The following is a 21,413-nucleotide window of genomic DNA, read 5'->3' as shown; positions in this document are numbered from 1 at the left end:
GGCGCTGCGTTCGCATAAAGTGTAAAAACAATGACGAAGCCAGAGCAGCGCTTGTGTGCGTGAAATGTCGTGGTTCAGATGAAGTTACTTTCGGCGTTGTCACTCTGAGTAGGGAAACCTATATTTCCAACATTTTTGTCAGTGAAATCTCAGTCTGCAATGGAATCGCCTGACAACATCGCCGGCGCGACCACCAACTTGTTTACTGACGCGAACGCAGGAGATCCTAACTTCCTTGAAATAGGTAAGACGAAACGAAAGGCCCGAAATCGTAAGTTATGACGTGTTCTAAGACCGCCGTGATGCTTCACTTTCGGAACTATTAGCGCGAATGTATTCTTTCTTCATTTTTTTGTTAGCTTGCGATTGGCGTGGCTCCGTGCTGCAAGTTGGTCAATAAGCGTTGATTACTTTTCCGACAGTTTCACGTACTGTTTCACATGTCTACGATCATGTTACTACTGCCCCCGTTTTGACTGCATTTAGCTGTGCTTATTCATTTATCAGAACACATAAGTTTACTCAACGCTGCAGTGGCTACAGTAATACGTGGCAACTTTGTTGTGGCTTGCCTGTGACACAGCCTTAATCTACCCTCGAAAGTATCAAGTTGCCTCGTTTCCGTGTTACAGATTGACGGTTATAGTTTTTACTGCTTATAATGTAATCGTTTATTATTCATCCAATAGAACACAAAGCGCTTGCGGGAAAGCATGTGTGATCAATATCTTTCTTGCAAACAAGTCTTCGCTACCTTGTTTTTCTTTCCTCAAGGCTGAAGTGCGGTTCCTGGGTTTTTCTGTGGTTCGTCAAGGACGTGAACGCGATGTCACTGACTTCGATTCGCAGTGAATTTCGTGTCGTAGCTCTTTCTCAGTATAGCCGTCAAAGGATTATCGCAGTTGTTATACCGGTAACTACAAGTAAGCGTTGCATCGCTTCCGTAAAAACAGCAGATAATCCCTCGCGGAAGTGCTTGCAACATTTCTCCTTTGGGCTTCTGATGGCTTAAAAAGCTTAGCGGCAATACCGGTGGTGCTTGCTGAGAATTGAAATCTCCTGTCGCGTGGTGAAAACGGAGGAATTTTATGTTTTGTCCGAACACTGACGAAATAAAAGAAGAACAGTTTCGGTAGTTTCATATATTTGTAGCATTTATTATAGTGTAGCTTGATGCATTTTACTGCATTGTGAGTTCACCGTGAAACATCACCCTTCTATGAATGGGCGGGCGACTGACTTTCTGGTTTGTGACAAAGCCGTAATGTCGCAGTGGACAATTGCGGTGGCATGCCGCAGCCCAGTGAAGTTGAGAATATATTAAGTGGTATTTTACCACTAAAGGAAATTTTTGGCAAAAAAATTGTGCAGCTCTACAGCAAGCTGGCAAAGTTTTGTGCTCCTGCTCTTCACTTAAGTCAGACCAATCCCTTCTGAGTAGCATTGCCTGTTGCATCAGCCGAAAATGGTGAAACAGACACTTTCCTGTTGCTCTCTCGTGCCCTTTCCCACATGCTGGCATGTGCTCCGGTCTCTGGCTGTGTCCAGCTTGGCAGCACTACTTTGCAGAAACTATAAGAAACAATGACCTTTTTTAGTACTGGTCCTCCTATCGGCCGCCATGGCGAACTAAAAATGGCAGTAAGGCACGCCCCCCAAAAAGTTTGGCTTTTGGAGAACTCGTGCACAAAATATTCTCGTCTTGCAGTCCCTCCCGCACCCACCTGTCACCCGTACCTTTCACATGAAGGTAGCAGGCGCACATTCCCATGACTGATCTGCTGGGGTCGAAGGGCCCCTTTGTCTCTACTTTTTTTCGTTTATTCCCTCACTGGCAGCCATGTGCTCGCAGTGTGGTCACCCTCAAACATCTTTGCCCTTTTCCTTAGAAAGCCATTTTTGTGTGCACGTACAAACCGACCACGTGCTGTCTAAAGAGAAAAAATAAGAACGTGCAGCGCTAGACAGCATAGCCACTTTCTAAGCAGAAAGCTGAGGGGCATCCTTTTGTTTATTTTGCCGGAGGCGCCTACCAATAATGGTGGACCGGCAGCTTGCGCATGCGCAGATCTCGACTGGAAAAAGGTCCATTTACAGGGTTTGTCCAGCCTTTTTGAGCTTGCGTGAATGAATGAATGAATTTATTGCTAACAAGGAAAGGAAGAACCACCAGCAGTCGTTGTTTGTCTCACCTAAGGGTGGACACCGGAACGCCTGCTGGTGTGGGGGGTGTGAGGAATGGGGAACACAGTTGTACAGGAAAGGGAGGATAGAGAGAAGGAGAGGATACATATAAACATATATGCAGGCCTAACAGGATATATATGTACAATATATACAAGCTAAACTCTAAAACACGAAGGCAAAAAAAAAGAAAGAAAAAGACCCCCCCCCCCCCCACACACACACACTTACACACCCAAAAAAACTGCCACAGTTCAGTTTAGCTGGGGAGAAAGCGGAGAGCCGGGAGGAGTCCTGAGGCGTCCAGGTAGGAACCCAGGGCCTCATGGACTCTGTATCGCGTTCCTTCAAATCCACATTTTTGCTGTGTCCATCTGTCAATCAGTGTGTCAGGCTGAAGTGGTTATGAAAGGCGGGATGGGACGCCTGCGGTCGTGTTGCACCATGGATGAGTAACCGAACGATGCATCCCTACTGTTTCTTTAGGCATCCCTACACCTTCCATTGGAAAGTGGGTGACGTGACGGGCAATATTATACAGGCTGTGTTGGCCAGACAAGTCTAGATGGAAAGGGGCTCAAAAGACATAGTGCTGGCCAAGCAAATGGTTTAAAAGTGTGGATAGTGCCAGCCCTGTTAAGTGTGCGTGCCTTAGCCTACAAGGTTGTTTTAGCTGCCAAAGCAACTTTATATTTCCATTTTCAACCAAGAGCATTCAGATGTTTTAAATTACACACAAGCAGATCTCAATATTTGTTCACATAAGTTTTTTCCTCATACCAATCATTTTGGCGGGAGCATAATAAAGTGCGTGTTGCATCTCATCACGGAGATAGCGGGTGCTTTGCATAGCCTGTTGTCCCGTTCCTGTTGAACCTTGCGTCATTACATGGTGCTTTGCTGTTATTACTTTCGCGAGTCCAAAGCCCCTCAATGAATGCGTCTACCCAAAGAACCAAGTGGAAGACACTGGTGGCAAGTCACGATGTGGGCCTTCTCCAAGGAGTCGCAGCTCGTGGGAGGGACCTAAAAGTGAAAATGTGGACCATTGTTCTTTCCTTTTACCACTTTTTCCCCCTTCAGCCATAGTGTCATCCCTGTGAAATAAATTTATTCATTTATTCATTCATTACTTTTGTGGTATTTATAGTGCAGCCATTTGTACAACTTCTTTACAGAATGCATTATGAAATGGGAGAAATCTCCATAGACTTAACTGGGGAACCGATGGAACCTTTCCAGTTTACGGGTAGCAAATTTTCTGTTGTCTTCATTTCCTAGCCTTTCTTGTAAGTGCCACTGCTTAAGTGAGTACAGTTGTGATGCTGCAAAAGGGCTGCTACACATCATCGATGATATCGTTTGCACTGTGGCCTCTTGTGGCTGCCTCCTTTCCTCTAATTTTGTTTTTTCTATACAGGTTCCAACTTCATCGCACGCAATGGCTGGTTCATCACGTTTGGGCTCATAGGCCTGTACGTTCTGTACACAAAGCTTGGCTCGTACATCCCGTCAAGGAAGCAAACCTCACCACCACCAACCCAGCAGAACTTTGGTAATGTATCCATCCGCCTCAGTGGCTTATTGACTAAGACATCGGGGGGCTGATCACGATGACACGGGTTCTATTCCCCATCGCAGCAGCTGTTTCTCCAATACCTGTTCTACACAAGCATTTGAAAGGACATTTGAGTTTAATGGCCTTTGAAATTTTAAATGCCATTCGAACTGGAAGGAGTTCCGCTGATCTGCACGAAAATTCTCAAGGCACTTAAAAGTTTCCGCATTCACGTGCCATGTTTTGGTGTCGCCACTGCTGCCCACTTTTGATCTTGTAACTTGACAAAAAATTAATTTTGAAGTTAAACTGAGCCAGAAAAACACAATTATCAGTGATAAAATTGATATCAACCTGCAAGCGCACACTAAACGTGCACAAAACAAACATTTTTTTTTTTTTTCACACCGCCAGCATTGAGAGTACGAGGTTACATTGTAATAGTAGAACGAATGATAGAAAACGAAAACACACATGAAAAATTATGAAGATTATGAACTTTAACAACCAACTTTTACTCATAAATAATTGTTTTTGTAATTACGGCATGCAGAAACTGTTCCCTAGAGTATGGCCTTTGAAAAACGTCGTGTAGCAGCTCAAAGGTGGCATTTGAGCCAAATGACATTCAGTTCAAAGGCCTTCGAAACGCCCGTGTAGCAGGGGTATAAGCAAAAAAAAAATGCCCGTTGGTCCAGATTGCAGTGCACATAAAGACACCCAGATGGGCTAAGTGAATTCGAGTCTCGCTATTACTGTGTGCCTCATAGCATAGGTGGAGCTTCAGCGTGTAAAACCCGAATTTGAACTTAAAAAGCGCTCTCCTGTTAAGAATATGCTTTGTTATGAAGTTCCATTGCATGCAAAATTGTTTTTGCTCTTCAGTTTTCATGGCATGAGGCTTGCGGTAAGGGTCATGAGTGTAGAATCTTCAACCAAGCTGTGCAAGTGTGGGCATGGAATAGTTGACTCTGTAGCATGCGCTGAGGTGTACCATGCAGATTTATTTTCTATTTCTTCCATTTTTGTCATGCTCTCGTGAAGCAACGTGAATGCTGTGAGAAGTTTAAGTATTGTTTGGTTCATACAAGGAATGCTGGGTGTTACATCCGGTTTAGCCTCTAAGGTGCTCAAAATAGGCATGTCTTTTACTTTATGTGCAATGCTAACACAAATAATAAGCCTCAAATGAACCCATTTGTTTTGATAAACTTGAATTGATGACATGCGTGACTGCTTCAAGCTGAGTGCAGTCATTCTTGAACTTCCGTGAATTCACAGCCATGAACACTTTGATCCAGAAATTTAGGTGCTCAGGCTGAGGTTCTTTAGTTTCATTTCATCTGCTTCTGTCAATCAGATTGGGGAATAGAAAAAAAATGAGTGAAAGGTGTGGGTAAGGGTACCAAGAAGGAATGAATGAGAGGCAGTGCTAAAACCACTCTCCAAGGTACCCCAAACTGTGACAATCAGAATGCAATGCTGCTGCTGATGACATCACTTCATCACTGATGACGTAAAGTCCTCTTGTGACATCACTTTCAGCCAACACTCTCGTGTCAGAAAGCTCAGCGGCACGAGACTGGCATCCTCCCCGTGCTCTCCCTTCCACCGCAAGTAGCATTATCCGGGCCTCCCTCTTGTCACCCTCCTATCCTGCTGTTTTCCTGGAAGAATCCCTTTGGGCCCCATTCCCAGGGTTTTGGGCAATAGCGCCACACATCTCTGTAGCTAGCTGATGGGCCACAGTGGCTTTGCAGTGTGCAGTCCTTTCTCCTCTGCTCCCAATGCCTGAACATGGCGACCGACACAAGCCAGCCACACTCCCCATTGGTGGCACGAGCTGAAGCAGTAGTAGGGGTTCGGCACTGACAAAATGAGTCCTTTGCCCTTTCTCCGGGCCCTTGCAACGTTATTTACCGCTGCATAGTGGTACAGCCCTTCACCTTTGAAGGTAGCCCCCTTTGAAGGCGGGGCTGAAGGGTTTATTTTCAGTACTCCAAGGGGCCGTGTGACGGGCATAGACACATAGGTTGTACTGTCATTTGCATGATCAAACATAGCTGGCTTGCTTTGAAGTTGCTTTTGCTGTAAAGTTAGATCCCTATACAAGTGCACTTCAATTCAAAACAGCTCAGGGTGCAGGGCTGTCGGCCAGCCTCTTGGTTGCAACAGGTCGCTAGCATGCACTTTCACATTGGTGGAGTTGCTTTTCTGTCTGTGACATTGACGGTTGCTACCATAATTACAAAACAATCCCGAAACAGGTTTGTTGCAAAACTGTGCACAGCAAGCAATGCCAATTCAAGGAATCAGTCAGGGAAGCAGTTTTGGCACATTCATGCTAAACTGAATATGCAGTAATGTTTGTACGTTTGCGGTCAAGAGGTGACCATTTAAAGGACTGCGAATACGTGTGGGCTTTATTATGCTTGCATCCATCCCCTGTTTGATGTGTTACCAATTTAGTAAGACCTACCCATTGGGGTGCCCATGGCTTGTGTTATTTTCCTAAATCCAAGTCAAAGTTCATACCTGGTTATACTATCTTCAGGGCATCAGCGACAAACCTGTGCAGCTGAACTCGGAGCTGCACCCACTTCTGTGGTCAGGGTTCAGGCAGTGCTAAGGTTGTAAGGAGTGTAGTCAACTGCGTCTGCACAACATAAGTGCTGAACTGCATTAAAATGGGAAGTGGAGATGGGCTAGTTGCTGCTCACCAGAACTTATCCAAAGGTCTTTTCAACTGGATGAGACAACTGGAGAGAAGATGCTACTTGCTATGCTGTGTGCCATGTTCAGCTCTTCTCTCCCATTGCTTTGTTAAAAACTACTGACGTCATTAACTACGATAAAGTGTTGGGCACAATACTCCAGGGGGAACCACATAGCAGAACCTCAAAATACACCTGCGGGCTGTGTGTCCAATGGGCCTGTACTGTCATCCACCGGCTAAATCCGCTGTGCCTTTCTTTAGCCTCTCGGCTTCGGGCACGTCCGACGTAAAGTCTCTTTATCAGAGAAAAGAGTTTAGTCCAACGTACTGTAAGATTTTCGGAGTCGGCATACGTCCGACGTATCTTTAGCCTCTCGGTATTGGGGTACGTCCGACGTACTTTTAGATTCTGGGATCGGCGTACGTCCGACATATCTTTAGCCACTGGGGTCAGGATGTGTGCGGCGTACGTTTCTTTAATTTTATGTCGCACGTAACTTCAATATCATTTACAGGTTAAGCCGTACGTAACTTTAGACACTGGCTTAACGTTCCATCGGACGTAACTTTAGTTTTCAATTCTGGGTTCCGTCGGACATATCTAGACACTGGCTTAAAGTTCCGTCAGACGTAACTTTAGTTTTCAATTTTGGGTTACGTCGGACATAACTCTAGACGTTACGTTGTAAAAATTAAAGGCATCTCACACCAACACATGGCATCTCGCTTATCCTCCGTCTCTGCCGCGGATCTATGGATTACTTGCATTTCGGATATGCAGTAGCCAGATCAACGATTGATTCGTACGAAACAAACCAGAAACAGTTTCGATTGTGCTTGACGCAGTCAGCCCCCAGGTGTTACGCAGATGCGCAGTTGCTACAAAATATAACTGCTGTGAAAACGCAGAGTCGGAGTGTGTATCACACCGACCATAAGGACGTTTTGAACGTTGTGCTGAAGGGAAATATTAGAAGAACGTGTTAAAAGTACAGTGCAACGTGTGATTAACGCAAGCGGGCCGTATTCACTTGTGGTAGGTGGTGGATAAAACTTCGCTTCCCAACCACCTCCACAAGGTGAATTGGCTCGCACTTTTTTTGTCTTCGTGGTTCCTTGAAGTTGCAGCTGAACCCAGATAGACTAAGCTCAAAGGAGGTTAGAAAACAGTTCGATATGCAAAAAAAGATTTGAATGGGATGTTCAAACTTTCAGCACCATTTGGAATTCAAAGTGCCTAAGCGCGGCATTCCAGGTTTGACTGCGTTCCATCTGTTTTGATTGCTTTCACCCGTACATGCACTTGCTAGCTCGACGGCTGTGTGTCTCGCCTAACCTGTGGTCAGGTGACTGAGCCTTCGTCTCCCACCCGCCGCTTTCAGGGCCAGCTGAGGCCGAGTCCTTTGTGCAGCGACAAGAAGCGATGGAGCGGGCACGCCGCAGGATGCAGGAGCAGCAGGACGCACTGGCCGCAAAACAGAAGGAGAAAATGGCACAGGTAAAGGACAGGAGGTTACTCCTTCATGCTACTTTTGTTGTTATTTTGGTGGCACTGCCGAACCTGGGCCATTGGTGCTGCATTTGTGCAAGCTGAGTTATTGCCTTTGCAGGTGGGTCTTACCTTTACGTCCGGTGGCTTCTTGCGGAAATCTTTTTTGTTTGCACCATGAAAGTCTTTGTCAATATTTGGCTCTTACTTCATGTGCATTTCAATGAGTGTTTATGGGGAAACTCAATGACAAGGGTGGCAGTGGCAATACTTGTTGAGGTAGCACCACCGTCCCTGTTCTGAAATTTTTATTGGCGTTGCAATCAACTTTCTCCCATTTGTATTTTTGTTTTTAATGCTTTTGTTTCCAACCCTGAGCAATCCACTCTTGCCAAATCCACAACACGTCCAGAAATGACAAATGACAATGCTTCAAGGTGGACTGCAGGAGATGTGCGACCACTGCGCCCCTGCTCCATGGAGTGTACGGCAGACGGTTGCGTAGTTGCGTTGCGACGTGCTCAGCTGGCGCCAACTGTTGGCGCTCATTAGCATCGTGATGCACTACTTCGCTTCACCTCTCAAGACGGCAGCACCATTGAAATAGAGGCAGTTATAGGAAAAATATGTGGCGCGTTCATACAACTGTCTGCGCTTCAGCTCGTAGTGGAGTCAGTAAAGCGCCTGACACCTCCTGTCGCGGCGGTGACGTACCCGGCTCGAATCCTGGCGCAGCCGTGTTTTTCTAGCGATGTCATATCTGTGACAGATATTACGTCAGTCACATCTTTGTGGATCCCAGCGAAAAACACTTTCGTGTTAAAAAAAAAAGGGTCTGTTTCATGGCATGGAGCCAGAATGTGAATTGTTCCTTGCTTTTTGGTAATCGTTGCATCATTTTTCATGATATCACAGAAAGTGTGCCGCTCATTTGGAGCTTCAAACAATGCCAGCCAGCTTACCATCGCAGCGGATATTTGATGGCCACTTTTCATAAGTGGTGCAGGTGACGATTCATAGAACAATTTTCACCCACATTGCGAGCTATTTTTCCACACGTGTCGCTGTTCGACCCAGTAATCGCATTCCGGTGGGCGAGCGGTAAAGTTGCGTAGCTTCACTGCCAGCCAGCGTTGTGCAGGCGATGCCCGCGGTCGTGTCAGTGCACCCGCCGTGTGCATACTGCATATATTTTGCACGCAGAAAATGTTTCTTACACATATTACAAACTTTAGATACAATGAACAAATTCAGTGTAGAGCAAAAAAGTTGTAGAACATCATCAGTTGAGATCCGTGGCCGTGGCTGCAGCCTAAGCTGGAGTAACATCTTAACTCACCCGAGCTTATTGATGTTAGGTAACACTGTGCCATTCGAGCTCTGTATACCACAGTGAGGCAAGGCTACATCAACCAACATTTGTTTCACGCCTCAAGGTTAGCAGTTTTTATGCACCGAAACCTTTCTGGTAACCTTCATACATATAAGTTCTTGCTGGAGTCGGTCACCAAACACACCTTGTGATAAAGTACGTAGCCCTGAGGAGTATTGTTTAAGAACAAAACTTGGACCCACAATGTAGGTTGGTGGGTCCATGGCTGTCGAGAGCAAGTGGTCCGGAAAAAGGGTATGTAACAAGAAGCAGCTGTATGAAAGACTGGAAAGAAAATAAACATAAATGCAGATTAGCCACTGGATCGGCTGCAGCCATTTCCAAAATTACTGACAGTATGGTGTGGCATATCATAAGACGCCTGTGCAAGATCATAGCATGCAACACTGCAGACAGCCCCAGGAACCAGGTTGGTGTGAACCAAGGAACGGGCCGGTGTGGTGTGAGTTTCCACCGGATGGGCTGTAGTTACAGTAGATGAGGTGTAAAATGCAGCACCATGACAGCTTAAGTGGTTTTATCTGCTTTTCGGCTCCCCCATTCTCATAAATGGGCACTGTTGCAGTCAGGAAGGCATCCCCGAATTGGGCTCCGTCGCCTCCGTCGTGCGTGGTAGCGTGGTGAAGAGCAGCCAACAAAGGTTGCTGCCTCGGTGATGACGACAGGATGCCGAAAGCAAACTTAACTGGTTTACTGCATGGAGAGAGATGAGCCGAAGCAATACAGGAACAATACCCTTCTGGGCAAGGTTACAGCATACTCGAACAGAGCTACAGCATGGATTCACTGCTGCAAAATGAAAATTGAACTACCCATCGAGAGGGCCGATTTTTTACACAATCGGCGTAATGGCTCCGCGGCTTTCCCAGTGCTTCTGCGCACGCATCCCGAAAATAGTACAGGCACACACAACACTCTTCCCGAGTTTGTGAGGGCAGGCAGTTGCGGCGTTACACAGAAACCTCAACGGCCGCGCAGCTTTCCCAGTGCTGTTGTGCACATGGCCCGAAAATAGCGCAGACACACAAACACTCTTTCCGAGTTCATGAAGGCAGGCAGCAGCAATGCTTGTTGAGTCTGAGAAGGGGGAAGAGGAGATCCTGGCAGCTGCGTCCGCCCCACTGGGACATTTTTCAACTTGAATATCCGTCGGCTGTCACTGCAACGGCTTGAGTCACCACCAATGAGGCCCCCACACGGAAGGTGCTTGGGTGGTAGGCTCTGCCACAAAGCACAGGAGCACTGCGGGAAGCTTGCAGTATGCGCAAACAGAATAGTGGCGGCGTAATGAATCGTAACAGCACTCCCAGTATACGCTACCAGGCCTGCCTACCCTACTTCATAACCCTTCTTTCTTTGTGCTAAACCGGTGCTGCAGAAGGGAATGTCCAGTGAACTACCAAACCAAACACACAAAGTAATATAAATTGACAGAGGAATTCCTTTTGGAAGAGCTTTATTTCATCCTAACTGTAACAAGAGCGGCCTTGTGATCACTGTGGTAGACTCCAGTTGGTTTCACCTCAACTTATGCCACATTCTGCCTACTGCAAGTGTGTGCAGGTTCTCTTGAATGCGGTGGGTACATTCATCGCTAGTAAAAATGCATTCCTGCACTACTCGCAACGCTGAAACGGGGGTGCTCGGGATCAGCAGCTGGCTGTGCGCAACTTCGCGGCATGGCCTTTGGAGATTTTGTGTTTCAGGTGTTCACGGCTCCTCTCAGCAGGTGAATGGGGAAGCATCACATGACCGGCTTTATCGTATCTTGGGGAGCAGCGCGAAACGACGGGGATACAAAGAAAGAAGTGAACAGGACAAGTGCGGACTATCAACTCATTTGAATGGGAGGACGTTTAACTACATATACATACACGTAATCTCCCTCCCCCACACCACATGCCAACGCCAGCCAATGACATAATAACAATACCGAAACACTCCGCAGTTGACATCACACCCTTCTTGCCACTGCAACAACTTATCGCCACGACCGTTCCAAAAACATGCATTCTTTGTCATGTAAGGTAACAGATGATTCACTAACGCAATCACTCCCTTATTTTTTGATATGGAACAATTCTAACTAGCCTGTCTTTGTGCCTGTACAACATATCAGTCTCACGAAATAATGGATAACAACGGTGCTCACACGTGCGACAATGCTCGGCCAGACGTGCGTATTAGTCTTTTTTAAGCGTTTTACGATGCTCCATTAGTCGTATGTTTACGCAGCGACCCGTCTGACCAACATACACTTTTCTGCAAGATAAAGGAATCCTATAAACAACACCCACACAGCACGGTACGAAGGGTGATACATGTTTTACTTTACACCCTCCCTTCCTTTTTCCTGGGTCCCCGTCCCCGTTGTTTCGCGTTGCTCCTCAAGATGCAAGTGCACCAACTAGCCCAACTCGCCACCTTGCTGGCTTCATCGGGTTCATTCTGTTGTTCAGATACTGGTCAGCCTACATTTAACTCAGGACCCAGACAAAGATGAAAGACAAAGCACAAGCGCTTCATCTTTGTCTGTGTCCTGAGTTAAATTTAGGCTGACCAGTATTTAATCAATTATGACCCAACTAGCTCAGATTCTACCTATTCTAACATTCTTTTGTTGTTCTTCTTCTTGCTGTTCAGAGGCACATGAGCGGGTATGTTGCATTTATTCTCTTCGATTCCAGCTCGTCTCTGTACGCAGAGACCCACATAAAACCCCAACCAGCAAGAGGTTAACAGCTTTGCTTTAAAAGTCTCTCTGAAATGTGGTATGCATAGCCTCCTGACATTGTTGCATACCCCTCACTATTGGGTTGGCTCTTTTGCACGGCGTATAGGCAATGCAGGAAAGCCAGACATGCGTTCAGCTGCATATATGGGTTATCTTGACAATAAGTTTTGTGTGAACATCCACTTCCCCTCTGCACTAGGCTTCCGACAACACTTTTGCCAGCCACACCTGTGAGTGATACACTGCACATGGGAGCTTTGAATCTTACAGACAGGGACAAGCAGCTGAAACCTCCATCGCTTACGCTGTCCCAGTGGACACACCTCAAGCTGTATAAAATCCGCTGTGGTCATGCAGCATTGACTTCAAAAGCCCACCACCACGTAGGAAGAGAAATTGTGAAGAACACCAAGGAAGGGAGATGGCAGCAGCCAGCTTCTCTTGTGAAGCTAAATTAGTCTCGCACTGTGCAATTACAACTTGGATAGCCAGAGATAAAAGCAAGCCACACATATCTCAGTTACGGCGATGTTTGTTCGGCCAGTTATCTTTTGACTGAATTGTATCACTTATGCTTTCATGCCCTCTGTAAACACAGGATAGTCACCCAGCCGAACAGTTTTGTCTCGTGGATTGGCTGCTATGTGAGGGTACTTGTGAAAGACTTTCAGAGCAAGGGGTTCCTGAAATGCATTCACCAATAGACGTGAACACTTTTTGAAGGCAAGTCAAGCTAAAGAAAAGGTTTTCTTGTGCCAGGTGGCTCATAAGGACAAAAATGAATTCTGGAGCTAGTAAATTTGCAATGAAATGTTGAGCTTTGTGTGTAACTCATCTTCTGTCAGAATTATCATCATTGTCAATTTCATGTTGCAGAATAAGATGGAGAGTAAGAATCTAAGATGGAGAGGGATGCAGCATGGGTGAAGAACCCTGTGGGAATAGTGTTTTGAAATACACTGGACTTTGTTTGACTTCCTTATTCTTGTACTTACTTCTCATCAGACCATATGCAAGCCACTGCTGAAGCGATGCTTGTCCATGCAACCCCCCAATTCTGCCCATTGAACCTTTTATTCCTTCGAATTCTTTGTGTAAAGCTGTTCTTGTCTGTCTTGAATTTCCGCTAAGTAAATTACATGGCGTCTGTGCGACACAACACGGCATCTGTGCAGTTAACCTTGCTGCATACTTTTATTGCTTGTGTTCACTGGAAATGCTGCAAAGTGTGTCATTGATGTAGATGCAGGTTTTCAGCATCTTTGCTGTTTCTTTGTGGTCCACCTCCATTTTCTCAAGGTAGCACTGGAGTGTTGCTGCCAAAAAGAAAGGGCTTGGCTGTTTCCCAAATGGTATTCTGGCTGTCTTGAAAGCAGTGATTTCCAGCAAAGGCTTGCCATTTTCGGGTGGGAGCAACAAGAATCTCGGGGCATTACCAACTTTATGTGCCACACTAATCTGTGGAAACTTCTTTTTCGAATCGGGAATGAGTGTGACTGGGTGGTTTCAGAAATTTAGCAAGTGTGCGAGAGCCAGATTTAGCTTTGGCCGACGGTCCAGTTGTTTATTTCAATAGTTTGCGTCCTTGCTGTGCAGTGACATGTCAAATACGATTCTAAGCTTTGTCGCTGCTATCTCGGTGAACCGGTTGGTATGGCATGTAGTATTAGATATGGAAATTATCGTTGAGTGTCTCAGTGGGCCCCTATCTGCCACACTATCAGTCAGTAACTGTTGCGTCTTCATGTCATACCTCTAGATGAACTCTGGGGCCCTCTTGAGTTTTTTTAGGGAAGAAAAATCCCGGGCCATCTCCACTAACCTGAAACCTGGGGAAGGGCGAAGCATGCAGTGTAAAAATGTATTCTTGGCGCCTTGGCACTTTTGCCAACGGAGATGAAACCGTTTGGGGGTACAGGTATTGGCCGCGAGGGCCACCACTGGAGAGGCCGGCGCTGCGATCGTTTTGACGTCACTTGTAAGATCCCCGTTCCTTCCTTGCTGCGTAGTTGGCTTGCAGCGCTTGACATTTCGTCTAGGACGCGCCTTCTAAGTGTATTTTCGGGTTAAATCTTCGGCTTTTGGAGTTAATTATCACCATGTGAGGCATAGTTTGACCTCATGGGTTGGCTGCCCGCAAACGACGTGAGCGTGGTGGCGTATGCGGACGTATTCGACCGAACTCGGTGTAAGCATAAGCTGTGGCCCGTTTCCTTGATAAACATTGTAGGTTACGACGATCGCCGAGCTAAATTTCTAGATTTCGCTTGTCGTTTGCAAGAAATTGGTGAAGCAGGAAATCATGAAGCGTTTATTGCTCGGAGAAACGCTCCGTACACATGTCCGCCATGCCTGCCCGCCGGAGGCTCGAACTGACGCAGATCGCGGCAGCAAATCACACTGATCGCGGAAAAGGAGTATTACATTCGCGAAAGTGGATGTTTGTGTAGTGAAAAATTGTGCTAGGTAGTGTCATCAGCTGTGATTTTCAAAGTGATTCTCAAATATCTGCCGTGATCTACCGCGAATGTCGGTGCTGGCTCTGCCTTACCGCTGGCCCGTTCGTGCACGGTGCGGTGAGAGGCCGAAGGGTGGCAGTACCTGCGCGAAAAAGTCGGCTGAGGCTGTGGCAGGTATCTTGATCATAGATCGCTTAAATGGCAGTCACCGCGGATACGAACTTCCACACCCGAGGAAGGGGGTGACACTGTGGTGAAAAGTTGTGTTAGGGACTGTAACGATTACGGCGATGAAATATCTGACGCAACGCTAAGCCTAAAGTTCCCAACATTGGACTCTGTGCTCCCGAAACAGGCGGCGAGCTGGCTGTTGGAGAACAGAAGACCCTCTTCTAAAGCTCGCCGCGCGCAAGCGCGTTGCGTTTAGGTTCACCTAACTTCTTGGGGGCCCCCAATGCTTGGTACCGTATTTTTATACTCCCCATTACCCCATGACGCGTTTCGCCTCGTACACAGCCTGTGAGCAGTCGTGAGTTCTCGAACTTAAGGCTGGAGAAAGGCGCAGGCTCATTGTAAACAGACAAAAGCCTGTGTAGCAATTAAAAATTTTCACGGTGAGGCCGTAATCAAAAATAAACATAGGAACGTCAACCCGCTCGAAGGTGTTGAAAACTCGCATTAATACCATTCATATATTACGGACAAGTTGTCGCGAAAAGTAAACATATCAGCAGTACAGAGTACTAGTGATCGTTAATAAAATCAGGGCATAAATTTTAAAAAAAAGCATTGGAGGAGAAATCGGCACTGCTTATTCCTATGTCCTGCGTGAGGTCATTTGTGAGGTCAGCCGGTGGAATCCCATGCATTGTGGGTGAATTGGAGGTGCCGACGTTGTGTCTAGTGGAGCATGCGTTGCCAAAACTGGGGAGTGACGTGTTGATTGGTTGTGTTATGCAGAGGTGCCCACAAATCTAGGAGGAAGCTCATGTGGTCACCCGAGGCACACCGGCAGCTGCTCCACTTGTGGCGATACTGTTGCGTGGGCCGCTTGGTACTAAGTGGGCCCCCCTTTGTCGTTGACTGCATCGTCAGCGGGGAGACTTTTACTTGTGGGAATGCATGGTGTGTCGCATGCTACCCCCCCTCCCCCTTTCTTCGGAGCTGGCACACGGGGTGATTGATTGATTGGGGGGTTTAACATGCCAGAGCTACACCTTGGCTATGAGGTGTGCACCGTAGTGGAGGGCTCCGGATGAATCCTGACCACCTGGGGATCTTTAATGTGTGCCAAAATCTCGACACTAGGTCGTTTTCGCTTTTTGCGTTCACCAGAAAAGCAGCAACCGCGGCCAGGATCAAACCCACATCCTTAGGCTCTGCAACACAAAGCCTTAGCCACTGAGCCACCGCGGCAGGTGTACAGCAGGGTGCTGCAGTTCATTGCTAGTGGGGGACTATGATTGAAAGTTGTCCGTGCAGACATGGGCTATGTGTATTTGAACTTCAATTCATACCAATTGCTCCATTTCTCTGTTGCATAGATGAAAAAACATTGCAAGAGTAATAATAGAAATTCTTCTAGTCAACTTTCATCTTGCTGTGTCAATTAATACCGCCCCCTCCTCCCCCTCAGCATGTCCTGGATTTCGCTAGTGGGAAGGTGGTCACCCTACCGCCGTTAGATTTCAGTGGCATTGGGCAGTAGGTGTCAGATCATTTGTTTCGCCATCTAAAGCTTTGGGCTGTGTAACCCAAAAACAAGCCACACCTATTGTACATACACTGCTTGGTGTACATTTGCATTTTTCCCGCAGAGTGTGATGTACACTTACTCCACGAAAGAATTTATCCATACGTATATGTACATTATGATGCATCATGATCACTCTTTGCATCCAAATTTTCTGACCTCGTCAATCCACTAACTAACTTTGGGCCTCAACTGTATCTTGTACCACCTACCATACCTTAACCTTACAGCTACCCAACTCGACTCACTTGATGCCTTCTCTGGAAGACATAAAGGCATGCACTCCTGCTTCCCCCATACGCACCAACGCATCGCTTACTCGACCTCGGCATACACAACACCATACGGGAGCACCTAGACGCCCACCGCGTCTCCCAACTCACACGCCTCGCGTCCTCCCCTACAGGCACTACATTCTCAACTCTATAAACGTACTACCACCCACCATCCCAATCCCCCCACTCCCCATTCCACCTCACATCCGTAACAGCATCCGAATTCGCCCAATTCCTCGCCACATGCACCCAACCATGCAGCCCGCCGACTAGCACGAGCCAACGCTAGCGCCAAACTATACCCACCATCACCATGCACACTATACACTGATGCCACCCCCTACCCTCACAAACCTGCACACTGTGTAGCTGTTGTTGGCCATCACACATCACCAAACGTCACAGCGGCTACCATCCTAATTAGCAATACAACCACGGCAGAGGAGGCAGCCATTGCCCTCGCGCTCACCCACCACCCCACCCCCGAATTTGTCCTCTGTGACTGTCAGCAGGCCATCCGCAATTTTATTCACGGTAACATCTCTCCCGTGGCATTGAAAATTCTCTTAAAAAATCCTCCATCTGACATCGTGACCCTGCTGTGACATCGTGACCCTGCTGTGGACACCAGCCCATACAGGTGTAGGCGCTAATGAAGTGGTGCACGTACGTGCTCGCGAACTAATTCACCGGATCGCCATTTCCACTACGCCTACACGCGATTCCCCTGCAGGCAAGCCAACTTCCCTCCTGCAATACAGGGATATTTCCCTGCATTACCACCTTCTCCGCCGCCGATACCCACCCCCGCACCCACACCTCTCTCCGGAGACAGGCCACATGCTGCGCATCCTACAAACGCACACCTTCCCACACAGAACACAATTGATACGATACACAGTCATCCACACCTCTTTACTGACCCTACCTGTCCAGCCGGGGCACTCGACACTCACTACCATTCCCTCTGCGAATGCCCCGCAGACCCGTACCCCCCCGTTCCCTCCCCTCACCTCTGGGAGCAGATGTTGCATGACCCTGGGGAGTCCGGCCAAGTCCTGACCACCTCCCGGGCCCTGGCGGTCGCGGCGGCCCTGTGGGCCTCCTCCACCCCCAATACCGGATCCCGATGGACGAAAAAAACTTATTCCTTCCTTCCTGCCTTCGGCCTCTTCACCACAACTCGATTGTCTATATTTGACAGAGAGGCCTGATGAACCCTTCTCCTCAGTAGTACTGTAGAAGCTGGATTGTGGTGGGAGGGGAAATGCAGTGTAAAAAGATACCATATTTTTGCGCGTATAACCCGCACCAGAAATGCGAAAATTTCAGTGGCGAAGTAGGGGGGGGGGGGGGGGGGGATTATACACGGGGATTTTCCTTTAGTGCAGCTTTACGGCAATTTACGTTGTGCCGTGAAGCTCCTATGCCGTAACACTATGCCTTCCATGGCAGCAATTGCACAAAACATACAACGACAAGGAAGAAAAAACAAGGACGAGCGCACTCTAATGGCTGAATTTTATTAGTGAATTATGACTTTCGCCTTGCAGTCAGTGTATTCTACTTGCTAAATATGCGCTTTTTCTGTCTGCGTAGTATGGGATGGGTTGCTTGAACAGTAGCTTTGGTGCAGCCTTTCCTGCATCAAATGTGCCGGCAATATGCAAGGATTTTTTTTAAATGCAGAGCATTTCTTTAACTCACGATGTCACCCGTTCTAGGCATCCGTAGTAGTCCGCATCGCTCGCCTCGACATGCCCGGCTCAGACGTTTCGCTATTGGCCCGATCAACATTCGATAGCGCGCCCAGGCACATTTCAAGGACACTCTCTCCCCTCTCTCGGACTCAACGTGCGCCGAGGCTGCCAATTTTACTGCTGACGAGCGCTCTCTCGTCAGCAGTTGCCACAAGTGCAACAACATTAACGTAACGCAAACTACTTAACGTCACAACCCCCGGATATGCTCTGCATTTGATCGTGCCCCTCGCGAGGGGGATGTTTCACTGCGTCGCCATGCGAACAGTTTGCCACGCTTTAGTTTCAGTTCCGTATCTCCCCGCCGCGGCCGTGGAGAAAAGGCGGCCGGCCGCGACTCTCGCCACCGCAGCGCTGCGGTTGCGAGTTGCGCTAGGAAAGCGAGCGTCGTCTGCTAGCGGGGAGCGGAACGCGTTCCGCTCGGCATCTCCGGTCTTCGCCACTTCTGGCTGCGCACTGCAAAAGAAATAATTTTTTTCTTTTTGGGAGGGCTGAGAGAGGAGGGAGGGAGGAAGGGGGAGGGGGGGGGGGGGGGGGGGGGGCTATATAAGTAGGGGCAGGTTATACACGCGAAAATGTGGTATTTGCTCCTGGCCTGATTTGGGAAGGGGGGTGTTGAAAATGGTGCATACAGAGAGGCACGTGTATAATCTGTGTACACCTTACTTCACATTTTGTGTTTTTGCCAATTCCTTCGAAAACGGAATCATCCCGTAACCTTTTTTTTTCCCCATAGTTGGAAGAGCAGAAGCGGCAGGAGAAGATCAACAACTGGGAGCAACTGCAGCAGGGCCGTGGCCTGGGGTCCAAGCTGCGCAACAATGCATGCGCCGAGGAGAGCGCCGCGTCTTCGAGTGGGCTGACGCGGAGGCCCAAGGGAAACTATGACAGCAGTGACCGCTTGCGCGGCACCGACTACAACCCACTGACGGGCTCCTCTGGCGGATCCTCGTACCGGCCCGAGAGGAGATGCACCAGCCAGGGGGGCGGATGAGGTTAAAGCAAGGGGTTCCACTCGCCCCACTATGGGACGGCAGCTGTGGTGGCGCAGCATCGTTGGTTTTCTCTAGAACCACCTTCAAAACAAAAGTCAAAATTTTAGCCTCTCATTTTTGGCCTTTCAGTCCAGGAAACTCGAATCTCTCATTGACGCTAAATTAGGCAGCTTTCTTGTGCGTGTTTTGCAGGGGCCGGCACTTATTCTCTCATGCGGCGGCAGAGCTTGAAGCAAGTCTGGGCTTCTTTTGCATTAGCAGGAGGTTTGGTACATTCGTGCTCTGAGAAGTGTTGTTGCAGCTGTGAGGGTTGACCTTTTGCTGCAGTACAGAGAAGCAGGGAGCAGACGCCGTTCGCATACTCTTGTGATTTGCCCTCTTTGCCATCATTTTCGCTTGCTTCTGTGTTGTGCATATTTGCAGCCTAGTGTGATGAGCTTGTGTATGCTGTGTAGTGTTCTGATAAAGCGTTGCATCTGTCTCTCGTATCCACAGACGAAAATATCTTTCAAACAATTTCTACTGAACCTGCCTATCAGGAGAAGCACTATCAAGTTGCTATCTTCTGTGGTTTTTAACAGTACTCGAACGCAACGTTAAATTAACCAAGCCAGTTAATATGTGCACGCTTTGCTTGCTGTATGTGGCGCAGGGCATCAACACGACAGATGTCAGGTAGGTGCATTTTGGCTGCTCTAAATATAAAAAGAAATATGCATACCTTCACCTGTAGAAGACAAACTAATGTACCTAGCAGGATAAAAAGTTCCCTACATACACTGGTCACTGGAAGCTAACATGTTACGATTCCCAGTTGAGTGCATGGGTTCTTCCATGAAAAGATGGCATCTACTTTTATTTTGGGTGCATAGTTTCTTGCACCCTGTATGTGCATTCAAAGCGAGTTGTGTTGTCTCCTTCGTGATCTGAACGCATAGCTCATGCTTCCTCTCTGCCTTGTTCCCATGGCAAGGTATCATTTCTCAGCTAACAGCATTTCGGGATGTGTCAGTAACCTGCTAACACCTGATTCGTTGGGTTTTTGCGACCCCATTCAAGCTATGCTGCCCGCCTTTGTTCAGAACATTATTCGGCTATTCTGGGCAACTTTATTGCATAGTGTGTTGCCTTCTAAAGTGCCCAACTATGCGTGCTCATGTCAGTATAGCTATCTAATTTAAGGAGATTTGTTAATCTGGAGAGAAGTTTGTCGCCACAGCTGCTGGAGTGTGAACCCCATGTTTTGCCCCACACGATTATGCCTTTCTGTGTGCATGTAGTGCGAACCTATTGAGATGGATGGTCACTGAGACCTGATGTCCGAAGGCCAACATGGCATGTTCATGCAGACTCATGAAGTCAGTACTGGAACTGGTATTTGGCCAACGGTTCTGACGGATGTGGGCATTTTGGTGCTGGGCTTGTTTTATGAGATTACACATGTTGTTAATTTAATAAACTTGTGTGACCATTTTCTTGGTGCATGTCTGCCCTCTTCAATGCTGACTAAAACACTTCAGTCCTTAGCTCTATTGACCTAGAAAGGTTCAGATATACTATGAAGGCCAGAGGCTCATAACAAGCCAAACTGTGGGAACACAAAGTAGAGAACAAAGAAATGGTCTGGTCATCCAACTTTGTAACAGTGAGATAATGAGTTGCATTTCTTTTTGCTTTTACTAAGCGAACTTTAAAATTCTGAACTTTGAGCAATATGTGTAGCTCCAAAAATGTGCCAATATAGTACGTTTACAATACTGAAGGTTTACATTTTACTGAACTACAATGCTTTGATAGTTATTTTTGAAGAGTAGGAACAGTATCGCTTTTGTTTGACTGGTTGCTGAAATTTGCTTCAATCTTACTAGGGTGAACACTGAGAGACTTGTTAACCCACTCAGCCTATTGTGAATCTCTGCTGCATAAATTTCTGTATTAATGTTTCTGACCAAATGAAAGCATTTTCTTGCTACTGGTTTCTTGTATCTGAGAAATTAGCCCAGTTGAGCTTGTCTCACTGCAACTATATCGTCATAGTTTCCTTGAGCTCCTGTTTGTCATGTGCTCTAATGTCACTATCATATTGAGGTGTTCCTT

At 47.3% G+C, this 21,413-nt stretch overlaps 1 protein-coding gene across 1 annotated transcript; it reads left to right on the top strand.

Moving 5' to 3' along the window:
- LOC144178353 (selenoprotein S-like) lies at window positions 1-20,791 on the top strand. The gene is made up of 4 exons (XM_077706133.1): window positions 1-244; window positions 3,605-3,739; window positions 7,841-7,956; window positions 19,058-20,791. Exons 1-4 carry the CDS (start codon window positions 160-162, stop codon window positions 19,313-19,315), a joined length of 594 nt encoding a protein of 197 aa, XP_077562259.1. The 5' UTR covers window positions 1-159; the 3' UTR covers window positions 19,316-20,791.
- The last annotated feature ends 622 nt before the right edge of the window (window positions 20,792-21,413 follow it).

The sequence above is a fragment of the Haemaphysalis longicornis genome, unplaced genomic scaffold, assembly GCF_048455015.1.
Source record: "Haemaphysalis longicornis isolate Haplotype H1 unplaced genomic scaffold, Haemaphysalis longicornis Haplotype H1 scaffold_4, whole genome shotgun sequence".
NCBI lineage: Eukaryota > Metazoa > Arthropoda > Arachnida > Ixodida > Ixodidae > Haemaphysalis > Haemaphysalis longicornis.
Note: the sequence above shows the minus strand (reverse complement) of the source record. Positions and strands in the feature narration are given on the sequence as shown.